We start from the raw sequence: 16,663 nt of genomic DNA, 5'->3' as shown, positions 1-16,663 counted from the left end.
TTGAGGACCACTGCTCTAGAGCCTGAATTAAATCAGCTATCAGTGGACTAGGCAATAGGTTGTGTGACAAACAAGATGCAGTCTAAAGCTCAGACATGATGCCGTGGAAGTGGGGAAGGTAACATACAACCAGAAAGCTGGAGTGGGCAGGGAGGTGTGGTATGAGCCAAAGAAGAAAAATGTTTGGGGTAGGTAGGACTGGGTGAGGAAAAGGGAAGACGAGGCTGACAACTGATGGCTATCAATGCTTGTAGCTAGGCAAGTTTTAACACACTAAGGGAGATTTCAATTTACTGTGTGTGTAAGTGTATGTACCACTGGGATGCAGGTGTCCATGGAGTCCAGAAGAGGATGCTAGATCTGCTGGAGCCGGAGTTCCAGGCAGTTTTTGTTTCGAGACAGGGTTTCTCTGTGTTTCTTTGGAGTCTGTCCTGGAACTCACTCTGTAGACCAGGCCTGCCTATGCCTCCCAAGTGCTGGGATTAAAGGCATTCGCCGCCACCACCACCCAGCCTGTTCCAGGCAGTTTTAAACCAATGGATGTAGATGCTGGAAATCCAATGAAAGTCTTCTGCAAGAGCAGCAAGTGCTCTCAAGCACTTAGCTGTCTCTCCAGCCTCTGAGGGAACTTTAACTACAAAGTAATAATATGACTCACAAGAAATAACAAGTCCCTCAAGCGAGGGCCAGTAAGTAGTTAATATCACTTAAGAGCTGCTAGTGCTCAAAGCTCACAAATTAACTCAGTACCAGGCAACTCAGTGGGTATGGAGGCACACACCACTGGGGAGGCTGTGGCAGGATGACCTTGAGTTCAGAAACAGCATGGGCTACACAGGAAGCCCTGTCTCAAAACCCAGAACCCAAATCATACAGAACACTAACTGAAGACTGGGGTTTTTAGGGGGATAGGGGAGCAGATAACATGGCGAATGATAGTGTAAGTATATATAAGATGTAAGAGGAAAATATAGAAAAGCAATAGGCAAATGCTCACTTTAATCACAATTCAAAACCGCTTCTGCTCGTGGTAATGCAGATATCTCATAGCTGAGAACTAGGGAAGGCATTAAACATTTTACAGTAAACATTACTTTTTTTTAATTAAAAAGCGATCAGGAACAAGTTGATATTCTCACCATAAAAACAATTACTTTTATTGACAATGAACCTCAGCTTCCTGAAAAGCTGCACTAGCTAATACAGGGGTGACAAGCTGACAGCCAGTCTTCTGGGCTCTGGCTAATCTGCAGTGATGAAGACACTGCATCCCCTGGCTTACACTGACCATGGAGGACTCATTTTACCAAATGACAGATACATAGTATCAAAGAACACACTTTTAATATTTTTATTTTTATTTAAATTTTGACAACGAAAAGTTCATAAAGTGTTTTTAAATTCTATCTGCTGTAGATAACCATCTGTTCCCATGTAGGGGACACATGCTACAATATAGTCATCATTTTAATATGCACACAGAAGAATTCTTACAAAGGAAGACCTGGATAAACAGCAAGCTAGTATCAACCTAAAGAAACATGGAGATGAGAAAAATTTCAGAAATCCCTCCTGAAGGAGCCCAGATGCCCACTTGCCAGACACTTTGAACAGTTCAGTTAGGGTGCTGTACACCAGACAGAGTTGGGAGACATACCATGTAACTACAGATGTGCCAGGAGTGGCATGAGGAGAGCCCCAAGAACTCTTTGCTAAAAGACAGAAAAGCATTAAGACCAGAATCACAAATGGCATTGTTCCCAGTCCTGCTCGGCAGCCGCTGCAGCCGCCTTCGCGGCCCACTTGCCTGCTTCCTCCTCCTCCACAGCGGACTCCAGCAGCTCTCTCGCCAGAGTCCTCAAACTCAATTCTGCCCGCCCTCGCTGCAGCGGATCACCAGAGTGCCCCACCATGTCAGACTCGGCCATGGACACCAGCTCCGAAATCACCACCAAGGACTTGAAGGAGAAGAAGGAAGTTGTGGAGGAGGAAGAGAATGGAAGAGACGCACCTGCCAATGGCAATGCTAATGAGGAAAACGGGGAGCAGGAGGCCGACATTGAGGTAGATGAAGAAGAGGAAGAAGGTGATGGTGAGGAAGAGGATGGAGATGAAGATGAGGAAGCCGAGGCTCCTATGGGAACCGGGTAGCTGAAGACGATGAGGATGATGATGTTGACAACAAGAAGCAGAAGACTGACAAGGACAGCAAAGGAAAAGCTAAACTCAGGCCGCCGTGACCTGCTCACCCTCCACTTCCTGTCTCAGAATTTAAACGTGGTCACCTTCAAGCAGAGGAGCAGGCCCTGCCCACCCACAGCGGGCAATGCCACCAACAGATGACATGCGCTCTTCATCAACCCATCAAAACCACCACAATATGAATTTACAACAGGGAAGGAAAAAACCCAAAACTTCCAAGGCCCTGCTTTCTTTCTTAAAAATACTTTAAAAGGAAAAAAAAACACAAAACAGGCAGAGATCCTTCATGGGACTCCTTAAAGGGCTCCACCATGTACAAGTTGAATACAACAACCGGCTTGCAGGACCGAGGGTCCCACGGGTTCTTTCCTGCTACCGCACTTGGCTACTTATGGCATTTGGATGCAAACACTTAACTGGTGCTAGTCTGGAGAGGCCCAAGCGGAGGCTCTGACTTGGGGACTTGGTGGATGCTCCTGCCAGCGGGCTACTGCTGGAGTTTCTGCTTCCAGAGGCGGCTGCAAGAAAACAGAGGCAAACAAGTGGTTAAGTGTTGTTCTACTCTACAGAGCCCGTCAGGTGCAGCAGCACATCAAAGAATGACCCACACTGGAGCTCAGGAAGAGCATAGGGTAGGCTAAACATCATAATCCGAAACCCCAACTCCAAAACCTTCAAAGTCTTCAACTTTTCTGGCTGTGCAGCAAAACAATCACATAAAGACAAAGACAAGTTTGCCAAGGCATTTATATTTGATACATGTTACAATGCTCAAATGCCCTAGGCTTGAGAACTCAGTGAAACTGTGGAGGTCAGCAGATCTTGAGGCAAAACTTTGTTACCAGGCCAGGAAAAAAAAATCTTCACTAATGCCCCTTGACTCTGATAGTCAGGGATGTATCTGCAGACTTTTGAAATAAGAATGTCTGTTTACTGCAGTTTTATTTTGTTTTTCAAATATTTATTTATTATGTATACAATATTCTGTCTATGTATATGCCTGCAGGCCAGAAGAGGGCACCAGACCCCATTACAGATGGTTGTGAGCCACCATGTGGTTGCTGGAAATTGAACTCAGGACCTTTGGAAGAGCAGGCAATGCTCTTAACCTCTGAGCCATCTCTCCAGCCCCCTGCAGTTTTATTTATAGTAAGGAAAACAAATCTTACTCAACCTTGATGCCTAATAGTAAGACGATAAGCTGAAACACTAAGACACTGGTTCGGAGAACAAGAAATAACATGGGACCTGCTCACACACAACTTCTATGATTAGGAAAGAGTTGCCAATGGCAGCTTTCTAAGCTGGTGCCCTGGATAACAAGTTATCATACCTGGGGGGACCCACTTGGGCCTCTTGCCTTCAGCTGAAGGGCTGCACATCTTTGCTGGTTTCCTAATGGCCTCTGAAGAAAGTCCAACTGCCTCGGGTAAGGATGGAGATCGTGACTTGATGGCAGCTGGAGCCACACCTACTGAAGTCATTGAAAAACATAAAAAAAGTCATACAGGAAGATAATATTCAAGTCTAACATATATGTATAAAACCCATCTCATACCTTCCAAAAAATTCAAAAGGCAAAGGTTACAAAAAAAATTTACTATCAAGTTGAGGCCATACCTGCCTGAATTCCCAGTCAGTACCCCAGAGGCTGAGGCAGGAGGCAACATGGGCTACGAAGTGAGATGGTCTCAAAAGCCCAAACACCACTTTCGGCAAGTCTAAGGACCATGGTTTTGGATTAGCATTTCTGTACCAGGCAGTGTGCCAGACATCTTTCACCCTTTATGACAATGCCCACCTCAGGATTACCAACCCCATCAGATAAGCCAACAGAGGTTAAGCAGTTGGACAGCTACTGTTGGAGCCCATATCAGAAATCAGGTTTGACTTCTAAGGTCAAGCTTATAGCCATTTTCAAATATTGACTTCTCCATGTGTTGGAGACAGTGTTGAAGACCCTAGGGTTACAAAGAACACACTATGTGGACAGTTTTTTCTAAGAAACTTATTGTCCTGCACTGCACATCAGTGGGAGGAAGCAAAGTGAAGAGCTGTGTCTACTGCACTGTGCTGAGATTCCAGGAATGCTCAGTAGGAAGGGACCTTGGAATCTCGTGTATTTATGTGTAGAGGAGATTATTGCAGGTGGAATCATGACTGAGGGGAAGATGAGTGAAGGGACACTTTCTCAGCAGAGAGCAGAGCACACAACGCCAGAGCACAAGCTCCTGCACTGGTTTAATGCGGGTGGCGCAGGAGTCAGGTGTGGAGAGGTGAGGAGTACAATCGGGGTGTGGTCATGTATCTGTGGAGACCGAAAAATACAGGCCCATTTCTAAACCTTGACTGCAGGTCACAGAGTTTGGAGATTGACAAACATAGTTGTGTGTCCCAAATCAGGATGTGATTGCTTGGTTCTTTTGAAATTAAGACAGGTGGTCAGGATATGCAAATGTACTTCTACTCCTTCTTTTCTATGAGGTCACTTGGGGACGGACCTAGAGCAGCTTTGCTACCTAGACTACAGAATGCTAATGATCTGGTGTCTTAAAGTAATAAAACAACTGTGTGAGTTATCCTTTTTATCATCTCAATAAAGTCTTTTGTTACTCCCCCCATCCCCAGTTTACACTGGGTATAAAAGAAGCTGTAGAAAAATATACAAGGGCAAATTTCAGTCCCTGGAATGCCCTCGCGATACTTTCTATGTTTTCTGTCTTATTATTTTTATGTGTCTTCATATTCTTTACTTATATGTCTTCAATTCCTGCGCCCCTACTCTGGTAAGAAGTATTTTTGTCGAGGCTGATCCTCAACAGTACCCACAGCCACGTAAAAGGAGTCTGGCTGTTCACAATATTAAGTTTTCTCAGAAGTGACTTCCAAATTAAAAACTCCTTACTGGGTCATAATGATAAGACACCTGCCAGAAGACTGCAGCAGGATTGAGAAAGTAAGGCAAAAAACTGGTATGAATAAGTAAAACTAATTTTATTAATAAAAGTTGCATTTTGTAATAATCTATTATATAATACAGGTTCAAAAATAGTCTAACTTTTGAACATAATGCACAAGTGTTCCAGCCAGGCAGTGGTAGCGCACGCCTTTAATCCCAGTATCTGGGAGGCAGCAGCAGGCAGATCTTTGTGAGTTCGAGGCCAGCATGGTCTACAAAAGCTAGTTCCAGGACAGGCGCCAAAGCTAGAGAAACCCTGTCTTGAAAAACAAACAAACAAACAGACAGACAGACAGACAGACAGACAGTGTTCCATGTCCAAGCTGTCAAATTCTCACTGTAAAATGACACCAAGATATTACAAATGAGTCCTCAAATCAGAGACCATGTCATGCAGAAAAGCAAGGACTGAAGCTCATGCGGGCCTCACTGTTTAACACCAACACAGCATGGTCCAGCCTCCGAGTGAACAAACCTGGGACTGAGCTCCTGGCCCTCACTGATGTGTAGGTCCAACACATACTGAGATGTTCTGAGTATCAGTGTTTAGGGTAGATGTGGGTGCAGGGTGTTGGCGGGGATGGCTGTGTGCTAACGGTAGAGGGCCCACACTCATGGCTCATGTGGCCACTAGAGTTCAGCCTTCTCAGCTTTTCTCCCCACCCCAGGATTCCTTTTAACTAGAGACAAGCATTAGCAAAATGTTGCAGGGGACAAAGGCGAAGATCTGGAAGCACAATGAACAGGACTCAACAAAATGACGAGTTTGGGAGCAGGCTTACCTGAGGTCTCCTTTTTTTGTTTTGATTGCTTTTCTTTCTCTACCGTGGGTTTTCTCTGCACTGCTTTCTTCTTTTCTCCGGCTTTACCTTTCCTCACTGCAAAGTCCTCATCACTTCCTTCACTCTCCTCAAAATTAGAATCATTTTCTGAATCTTCACCTAAAATAGACAATTACATATTCTGTCTTTGTCCTAAAAACGGAGACTTCTGTTGCCTCATTTGCAATGGCCTCTCCGTCACTCGACACACAAGCATGCTCTTGCCTCTGAAAAAAAAAAAAGCACTACACATCCCACCTCATTCCCACCAGCCTTTTATAAGCCCACACTTCCTTCTCCTTCACTGTGCTTTATTTTCTACAGTTCCAGGTCTCAAACCCTGAAATCCACACTTGCGAGACAAGTGCCCTACCACTGAGCTGCCTGAGGCCCTTCAGCTTGCATACCATTGCTCTAAAAACATTACCTGTGTGTTTACCGCCTGTAACCCCTCATTGGAATTTGAACAGTTTTGCTCCTTACTATCTGCCTCACACCTAGATTACAGCAAACATCATAAGCACCAATCATTGTTCAATGAGCGTTGATGAACAGGTCTGTTATTTGTTGACAGAAGGTTAAAATCTAAAATACTGTATCTTACTGGTATTAACATACAGGGTTATTCTTTTAAATTTTTAACACATTACAATATTGTCCAAGTCACCATATTTCCCTTCACCCTAATTTCTACTAAGTCTGAAACAACTGATAATAAAGTTGTTTCATACCACTTTCAACTCAAAATACTTCCCAAGTTTCTATCAGTTCCCAGGCTGCCTCTCCAGCCTCTTCCCCAAGATCCCACTGACTGCTTGTCTGTCCTACTGCTCATGCCTTTCCCTCAGTCACAAGTGTGACTTCATTCCTTGGTTTTTCTAATGTTGCTTGTTTGTCCAGACATGGCTTAAAGGTTACCCCCAGACAGTTTCTCCCTCTATGGCCGAGCTCAGATTAACTGTTCAATATGAGTTTACAGACTTTAAAGGCTCAAAAGAGTGCTTTGCATACATCCTGCTCTCAAGTTTTTAATGAATTCCCATCGAATTAACTTGAAGCAGGCATAACTTACCAGTTGCGCTGTCCGGCTCAGTGTCACCAGCACTGCTTTCTGAAGGCACCCTATTCCACTGAGCCTCGGTTTTACATGTTTTTCTTTCCCCTTCAACACTGCCAGCATCCCCCTCCTCCAGGACCTTGTCCAAATCTTCTGGAGACAGGAACAGCAGTGAGAACTCTGGGCAGACTCTGTGATCTCTGTTGTCCTTCTCTGCTACCAATACGACACTACACAGGCCATGCTGGGATGAAGACCATCAGTCTCTCAGCAATAGACTGGTTTTCTTTTTTGTTTTTTTGAGACAGGATTTCTCTGTATCTGTGGAGTCTGTCCTGGCATTCACTCTGTAGAATAGGCTGGCCTTGAACTCACAGAGATCCACCTGCTTCAGCCTCTCAAATGCTGGGATTAAAGGTTTGTGTCACACTGCCCAGCTTAGACTCAGGTTTTAAAAGGGTTATTCTGAGACCTCAAAGAGTCATTGCCAAAGAACTTTGCAGATGGTACTAGAGAGACTCAGCCCTTGAGTGGTCACTTACTGTACGATGGAGGGCCTGAGCAGTCATGACTGTCCAGCGGGGAAGAAAGTAGATCTGCAGTCAGAGTAAGACCAAAGTACAGAGAAACAAAAGCCAGGAGACAGAGCCTTGGGACACGGGAGACTTGTACTAGCTACAGGTGCAATAACTTAAACAAGTTAGAAAACAGCGCCGTGAATGAAAAGAACTGCTATTGACATCGAAACTTACCTGAGTCATCACCGGTTACACTGCAGGTAGAGACAGGAGGAGACTTATCCATTATTTCTGTTTTCCTATCACCTTGCTTGTCAGTGCCTAGCACAGAAGTAAGCAAAGAACTTCAGATGAGTCCTAATCAGTCAAGAGTCTAAAAAGGAGGAAGATGACCACTGAAACATACAAACACACAGACTGGGATGAACCAGCCCAGCAGTTTTACTTGGAGGAGCTAGCACATATCACGAGTTTGGGCTCTAATATAAGACTCAGGTTCATAGTCAGATTCCATATATAAACTTGCTTATCACCTTTAGATTTAATTTCTCTATCTATAATTGTGGAAGATTAAATTCAAGTGGGAACTGCTTATTATATGACCACATACAGTCACTAAATACCACTTCTTATGGACAAATCCATGCTCTGTGATGGCGAGACTGAGAACTGTTCCCATAAGCTCACATATTTGACACTTGAGCCCTACTGGCAGCACCGTTTGGGGTGTGGAGCCTCGCTAAAGGAAGGAAGTCACTGGAGGCCTCGAGAGTCTATAGGCTCAGTCCCCTTCCAGGTCACTCTCTCAGCTCCCTGGGTGTGAACAGAAAGGTGATCAGCCAGCTTTCTGCTCCTGCACCTGCTGCCATGTTCCCCCTGCCATTATAAACTTTTAACGCTCTGGAACCCCAAGCCGAAATAAACCGTCTTCTATAAACTGCTCTTGGTCAAGGCCTTATGTCACAGCAACAGAAAAGCTGTTGATATAAACCCCTTCCAATCGTTACAACCTAAAAACAATGCATTACACAGTAGGTGTGACACCCTGGATTTCAGCCTTAGCACCATAAAACAAATCAACTCAAGCATGCAGGGGACCTTTAAATGATGACATTAATATAACATTAAGTCCTTATGCTGTGAAGAGCATTATTCAGTGAGTGTTACTTCCAAGAAAAATTCCTGTTATACATTCCAGAGTCTTCTGAGATGAGTCCTAGTCCTCTGATTTCAGATATAGTACATGACAATTCCTGATTAATAGTCTTCTAATCAAAATGGTTGGTTTTTAAAGAGGTAACTAACTTAAAGTAAAAGCCACACCCAGATCATCATATTCTACACGGTTACAGAAAAAAATGCAAAGGTGAAAAACCACAGAGAAATTGAGAAGTCATACTCTGAAGTCTAGTGAGCTTCTATGAAGGTTAGTGCCTCTAATCTTAATAGATCACACAAGTTATCACCATTAGGTCATGGTCAAGAAATTTAGATGTAAAAGATAAGCAATTGGGCTGTGAGGATCATACAGAGCATTTGATCAGACTGGACTCTACGACGCAGCACCATGCTGCCAAGCAGCCCACCTCACAGTCTAAGTCCTAGGCTCCTTTGTGTCAAACAAAGAGATACACTTGTGGGACATTGATGTTATAAAAAATTGAACCCACAGGGGCCCTCTGTCAAGTGCTCTTTTTATAGCTCAAATTGTGTGCTTTTCTCTGTGAAGGCCTACCCTAAAAGTTACAAAAACTATAAGATGCTTTTAAAGATAATCACACAGAAAATAGACTTACGTTTCTCTTGAGAGTTCTGTACTTGGTTGGTGACTTTTGGAAGTTCCTTCACAGATAAAGCCAGGGCAACTTCTAGGCCTCGCTGGAAGACCTTGTCATCTAAAGCCATCCTAAAATAGATGCAGGAATAACAATGGGGTTTTAATTTCAATTAGAGCACTAATACCATTAAATCTAAAAAGTTTCAGATTTTCCTATATTAGTACTTAAGAGAAGCTACTGTCCAAAAATGTTCCTGATGTGTACTTGACTGAGGAGACTCCTAAAATGTAGCGAGGCTGTATTACACAGGGTATAGGAGTGGGCTCCTCTGGTGAGTACTGTTCCTGCCACTGTCCTTTCCCTTCGCTATCAGTTCTGCCTACAAAGCTCTGGTTTAACCTAAGACAGACTCAGTTCAAACATCACTCCCTCCCAGAGATCTCTTCATCTCATCCATTGCTGTGGCAGATGTAATTCTACCTCTGTTCCCCCAATCTAGATATTAGCAAATATTTTGCTACATACTATGTAAAGACACTATCCTGGCTGGAATACTAAAAGTACCCTCGTGAATTAGGAAGGTGGAGGAATAAGCCACACCAATAATTAGCCCCCAAAAGGCAGACTGGAAAGCCTTCCTGCTCAAGTTGACCAACAGTTCTAATGAGTATAACAGGAAAGCACAAGACAGATGAGGAAAAGTTACAAAAGGGAGGAAAACTGAAATGGACCTTGGAGAATTTATTATTTTTTAACTGTAAGTTATACTGGTGGGGATAAATATGGTCTTAATAATTCTATGCTTGTATGAAACTGTAAAAAGGTTTTATTGAGGTATAATTTGTGTATTATAAAATAGTTTTCTCCTTCCTCCTCTTCTCTTGAGATAGAGCACCATGTACTACCATAAGTTACCCTCAAAACTTAGCAAAAATATAACCTTAAACCTCTGGTCTTCCTGCTGAGTAAAATTTAAGAATTCTTGCACATAAGGCAGGAACTAGTCCACCGAAGCTACATCCACAACATCCTTTTAAAGATAGTCCAGCAGTTATCTTCAGAGTTTTGAAAGCATCATCACCATATTAATTTTTAGAACCTTTCATTATTCATACTCATCAGCAGCCATTCCTGATTACCCTCTACAGTCATTTTGGAAGCGGGAACCTCAATTAAGAAAATGCCCCCAACAGATGGACCTATGAGTAAGCCTGTGATTTTTCTTGATGTGGGAGGGATTAGCTCACTGTGGTGTCATATCTGGGCTGGTGGTACTGGGTACTATAAGAAAGCAGGCTAAGTCATGAAGAGCAAGCTGGTAAGCAGCATTTTTCCATGGCCTCTGTATCAGCTCCTACCACCAGGTTCCTGCCATAACTTCTCCCAGTGATGGACCATGCTGTGCAACTCTAAGCTGAAACCCTTTCCTCCCCATTTCGCTTTGGGCTGTTGTGTTTTATCATGGTAGGAGAGACCCTACCTGGAACACTGTCACCCTTCTCTCAGGCCCAAACAACCAGCAATCCATCGTCTGTTTGCATGGATTAGTTTATTCTGGATACTTCATACAAATGGGATAATATATATGTGGCTTTGTGTCTGGTGTAGAAAGCATGACATTTTTCAGGCTCATTCACATTTCAGCATGTTATCTGTAGTTCATTTTTTTGTCTGTGTCCATGACAGAGAACTCATTTTATCTAACGATCACTGGCTGACAGACATCCAGTTGTTTTCCTATTAATACTATGAACATGCTATAAACACTGACATGACATATTTTCGGGTTCCTTGGGTACTACCCAAGCCATGCATAGAACAGGTCTATCTTTAACATAATGAAGACTGCTATCTATTTTCTTGGGTACCTGCACCATTTTACAATCCCACCAGCAGCAATGGATTCCGATTCCTATTTTGCCACATCTTCATTAATACTTAACACCACCTAGTGGGTGAGAAGAATTGTCACACCGTGGTTTCTACTTTTGTTTATCTGGCAGCTAATAATGGCATGCATCTTTTTATTTGTTTGCAGATTACTTCTGTACCTTTGGAGAAATGCTTATTCAGATTTTATAGATTGAAATTGGACTTTAGCCTTTTTACTATAGAGCTTAAGTGTTCTTTATATACTTTGGATCCAAGTTACTTAAGTTGTATCTGCAAATATTGTCTCCCACATATGGGCTGAGTTTGTCTTATATTTAAAATTCCATTCATGACATTCAAAAGTAGAAACAAACAGTACAGAGCATGACATTTCTCAATGCTAACTAACTTTTCACAGAGGACCCATGACAGTAAAACATTACCCATCCCCCTACTCATATCCTTCCTGTACTATAATTTGGGGGTCCCTTGGGACGGTCTTCTCCTTCTTGGCACCAAATGATGAGATGTCAGGGTTAGTCTAGACATTATGGGGCATTCTCTGTGTTGGTTTAAAATTTTGTCTTAAAATTGCCCTTACACTTATTCTTTCTTTTAGCAAAGTATCTTTGTGAGATCTAAAGAGGCAGAAATAGGTGCAGGGTTAGTAACATCATTATTTAACGTTACAAAATGTTATTAATTAAACAAACAAACAAAAAAAAAAACCCAGGTTTTCTCTTTTATGTTTGTGAATTTATTTTTCAAGCCAGAGTCAGAAAGCACTTAGCGGCACCTCCCTGTGCCACAAATGGCAGCCTGCCTGCTCAAATTCTCATTTAAGCTGAGATACTAAATTAACAAAGCTGACGGACCATGTGTTTTCTGTGTCTTACCTCTCACCTTTTTTTAGGGACTTTCGCTGGTAGGATGTCTTCTTTCTGGGGAATCTTCAAGTTAGGTTTTGGTTTGTCTTGCTTTAACTCCTTTGGCAAGGTTTTGGATTTTTTGTTTCTAGGCATGGTTGCCGCAATAAAATCATCTATTTTTGTATAAATTAAAAAGAAGGAAGATTATTTTCTTGGCAGCTAAAATTCACTTACCTATATTTTATGCACAATTATGTTTAATTTCTACACCTTAAAAATCAAAACAATTTGTCTCTACTTTTACCATCCACCTCAAGATAACGGTGCCTGTCTTTAAAAATATCAACTTATCAAAATCCAATTCACTAAAACCTACAAAGGTAAATTAAGGAAAATCGTAAGAGTTACCTCACTAAGTGGGAGGAAATGGTTTTAAAATACACAGTGTAGCCCAGATGTTTACAAAGGTTCATCTCTAGCAAAAAGCCAAGCCCAAGAAAACAGGAAGCACTTTGGCGAGGCGAAGTGGCTCCGCATTAGCAGCTAACGTCTGTCGGACACTGCTGGGCCACCTATGATCTGCTGAATTCTCCCAACCCACTGTTGATTCTCACAGCCTTTTCAGTCCTTTAAATCCTCAAAACTCCTGTGGTTCTTCTAGGGATACTCAAAAATACCCATGTATGGCACATGAATGTACCTGCAGGATCACATACTTTTTAAAAGAATTTGTTAACATGTATTTCTTTCATATTTCCACATACAGAAATATAACTTTCTGCACATTCCACTTCACCTAGTATCATGAACGTATAAGTACCTGGTCACATACCTTTGACAATAACAGAAAGTTAAAAGTTATCTTCTATATTATTTTTTCTCAAATTGCAGACACATTTAATGCAAGAGCTATCTCTGAACAGAGAATTACCAAGTGTCTGACTTAAGGGAAACATATGACTTACTTCTAGGATGAGACTATAGCTCAGTGGCAGAGTATCACTCAGCATGTGGGAGGCCCTAGGACTGGTCCCCAGTGTGAGCACACATGTACATGTGCACGTGCACACCAACCACACAAGAAGGAAAAAAGCATCCTACTACTAATACATTGTAATTTAAAGAAACATTTCTCAAACTTTGATCAGAGTTCTAACAACAAAAACAAATGCAATACAGCAAAGCTTAAGTCTAAGCTTTCAGGGTTTAGTTTTTCTATATCTAATCCGGGAATAATTAACTCTGAGGAAATACATTTCTCAATCTGTCAAGCAAAGTAAAAAGTTCTACTTACCATCAGAATCATCACCAGAGTCCTCAAACTGTGAGTAATTGACTGGTTTTTTATTTCTATGATCAAGACAGAAAATTTTTATTAATAATTATACCTTCACCTTAAAGTTATTAATAGTCTTGAGGAAAGGAAAATGTCTTTGGAGTCTCTCTCTCTCTCTCTTTTTTTTTTTTTTTTTTTTTTTGGTTTTTTGAGACAGGGTTTCCCTGTAGTTTCTAGAGCCTGTCCTGGAACTAGCTCTTGTAGACCAGGCTGGCCTCGAACTCAGAGATCCGCCTGCCTCTGCCTCCTGAGTGCTGGGATTAAAGGCATGCGCCACCACCGCCCGGCTTGGAGTCTCTTAAAAGTACCTCAACCCAAAATATTATTTATATTTAACACTAAGAACCTTGTTATTAGCTAAAAAGCCAAAACCATACCAAATAGACATTATGGAAAAAAAAATAATTTAAGAAACTCCCAACATAAGGAGAATACAAATAATTTTCAACTAAAACTTATATTCAAATGGCTACTGGGCTTTTATAAATCCCTTTGTGCTCGTTCTTTGCTTACATTATAAAGTATCACTTCAGTTTTAACCATATTAAAAAAAAATATCTCAGAGATGAGTCATGGTGGTTAAGAGTATGTACTGCTCCTTCAGAGGGCCTGAATCTGGTTCCCAGCACCCATGCCAGGAGCCCACAACCCCCTGAAACTCCAGCTCCAGGGATAAAAACCCTTTGGCTTCTTCAGGCATATACTCCCCCACACCCCTAAAAATAAAATGAATATTTAAGAGAAATCTCTACAATACCAAATGCTTTTTTTAATGGGATGGACACTTTAAAATAGTTTGTCCCTACCGTCTTTGCAGGAACTAAGTAGGCAGAAGAAAAGAATACTCAAGGTGGAAAGGTTAATTTCCCTCCTCTAGGAAAGAAATGTAAAGCTCTCTGGTTTCCTTTCCTGTTGTCTATGAAATGCCCTGTGTCAATGAGCTCATTTATCAGCTGCCTGCTCTTTCAAGCAAAAAAGTTCTGTGAGAGGCTTGTCCAGCTCAGACCTCACATCTGCAAGTGTTTCCTTTGGAGAGGCACTGGGTGTGCAAGGGAGGGTGTGCACATCACTCTCCCACTCTTCAGAGCTTAAGAATTTGACAGCTGCACGAAATATGACAACATCTTTAAAAACGCTGGGATTGAAAATGAGTAAATAAAACCGAAAGCCTCCTAAAAAGGTAAGTACACTGAGGTTGAGTTATAACACATGTGTTCATTCTAATTGGTTCACGGAACACAAACTACCTGTCAGAAAAGCGTTACTTTTTAAAATAATTTTTAATCATGTGTACATGTGTGTGCCTGTGTGCATGTATTGTATGTGAAGGCTGGAAGAGGCACTGATCCCCTAGAGCTGTCTGAAGCGGGAGCAGCGAACTGAGTACTCTTTCAACCAATGAGCCATTGCTCCTGCCCAAAAATGCGCTCTTTTTAAAACTCTGGGTTACGCGGCTATAGAAACTGCAGCAACTACTGCCATCAGTGTGCTGCCAGGGCCTCAATTTGTGTTGCGGCGCCAACAGCCCGATCACCATGGCAGTGCCAAGGACAGAGGCAAGTGTAACGATGGGCTAGGGACGCTCAGCTGGTAAAGTTCATCGCTGTGCCATCCAGATGACCTAACTTCAACTCCTGCAATTCGTGACAAAGCAGAAGGAGAGAGATGACTCCACAGCTATCCATTGACCTCCACAGTCAAGACATGGAATGTGTACCATCATTCTCATCCCTACCACATACACCCCCCCCCCACAGCCACGATCTCACAGGCCTGAGGATTCGGGGGACCCTAGAGGCCTGCAGACCACACTCTGACTGCTACTATCCCCAAAACAGCCTTATGTCTTCGCTGTCTGCATGCCTATCCCCTTTCAACTCCACCATGTAAGACACGGATATCTGGTCCCACCTTCTAAACCTCACTACCTTAGCCTTCCCCATCTCAGTCAACACAGAGGTCATCCACTATGCAGCTCAGGCCATAGACCACCTGGATTCTTTCCCTGGTTCCTCATCTCCATTCCCACTTGTCAGAGGTACCCAGACTCACCTGCTCCAGCTCCACACACACACCACGCCAAATCACAATCTGGTGATCCATCAGCCTTCCTACCACATCTTCAATGTGTCTCTCAAACATGGTCAAGCTCAGGGCCTTCGCTTCTATTTCCTCTCACATTTCCCTAGGGGGACCCTCTCACTCTGTTTAAAGTAAGGCTTTCCCCCTTCCTACTATGTTACACTGAGGTGGGTTTTCTGCCCCCCGCCCCATCTTCCACTAAAGCGTAACCTCCAGTTCTTAGGACAGGGCAGGACTAGGTGAATCCAGTCAGTTTACTTTTGCTTGGTTGTGCAGTACTGGGGATTGAACCTAGGACCTCTCATCTACTACGTAATCACTCCACCACTGGGCCATAGCCTCAGCTAGTCTCAGTAACTCTACTGAACTGACGGACGGCCTGGCGCCCCAGCTGCGGTCACGGAGAGTAGATGCCAACGTGACAGCCACTACTACCTAGGAGCTGGACGGTTTAGTTAAACGGGCCTTTCTGCCTGGGGGCTTGGAGGCCAGGTCTCTCTGGACTAGGGCGGGCCAGCGGGCGACAGCTGCAAAGCGACGCCTAAGGGCGGGAAGCGGGGTCGAGGCCGGCCACTGCGAGCAGCCGGGGGCTCGCCCCAGACACTGGCATCCCGTCGACCCGCTGCCCTCCAGCCGACCCGGCCGTCTCCTTCAGCCCTGGGTGACACTGGCCGCCAGCGTCTCCCCGCCCCGAGGGACGTCACCAACTACTCACCTGCTAGGGCGCACCATGGTGCCCTTCCTCACCCTAGAGCTGTAGCGTTCGGGAGCAGGAGAGCGGCGCTGGCGGTTTCAATTCCCGCCCAAAACCAGACATCGCGCCCCACGCCCCGCGGCTCCAGTCCGCCAATCAGCGCTCGCCTGCCTGAGGCGGCGCCTGCGTGTTGAGAAGAGCGCGCCTGCGCTCACACACCTTTTCCTGTGCCCGCCTTTCCGGATCCCGTCGGGCCGGACCCAGGGTTGGTTTCGCCACTGCACTTTCGACACCGCGGCGATTTGGTACCTACTCTAAAGTAGAGTATAAAAATAGTAACACTCTTCCAACGTTTATAACGACTTAAGAGAAATGGAATAAAGAAGCTATTTTATCGGAGTTTTCCTTGGGGCTTGAGGAAAGGGGAGCAGAGGATAGCGAATCTGCCGAAGAGAATCCGCTGGCGGTAAAAACA

At 43.6% G+C, this 16,663-nt stretch overlaps 1 protein-coding gene and 1 pseudogene across 3 annotated transcripts; one reads left to right on the top strand and one right to left on the bottom strand.

The window, feature by feature from the left end:
* Positions 1–1,213: 1,213 nt before the first annotated feature.
* Rad51ap1 (RAD51 associated protein 1) lies at positions 1,214–16,357 on the bottom strand. 3 transcript variants are annotated; one of them, XM_038319556.1, is made up of 9 exons: positions 16,210–16,357; positions 13,371–13,426; positions 12,111–12,249; positions 9,354–9,463; positions 7,792–7,878; positions 7,055–7,192; positions 5,944–6,102; positions 3,536–3,676; positions 1,214–2,720 (listed from the first exon to the last, which is right to left on the bottom strand). In XM_038319556.1, the coding sequence occupies exons 1-9, from the start codon at positions 16,224–16,226 to the stop codon at positions 2,575–2,577; spliced, it is 993 nt and encodes a 330-aa protein (XP_038175484.1). In that variant the 5' UTR covers positions 16,227–16,357; the 3' UTR covers positions 1,214–2,574. The 3 variants fall into 3 exon arrangements, with proteins under 3 accessions (XP_038175484.1, XP_038175486.1, XP_038175485.1); XM_038319558.1 differs by having other exon boundaries at positions 7,055–7,189; XM_038319557.1 differs by having other exon boundaries at positions 1,215–2,720; positions 3,536–3,673.
* On the top strand, positions 1,911–2,240 carry LOC119807115 (annotated as a pseudogene).
* Positions 16,358–16,663: the final 306 nt, after the last annotated feature.

Source organism: Arvicola amphibius, chromosome 2 (assembly GCF_903992535.2).
Source record: "Arvicola amphibius chromosome 2, mArvAmp1.2, whole genome shotgun sequence".
NCBI classification, from domain to species: domain Eukaryota; kingdom Metazoa; phylum Chordata; class Mammalia; order Rodentia; family Cricetidae; genus Arvicola; species Arvicola amphibius.
Note: the sequence above shows the minus strand (reverse complement) of the source record. Positions and strands in the feature narration are given on the sequence as shown.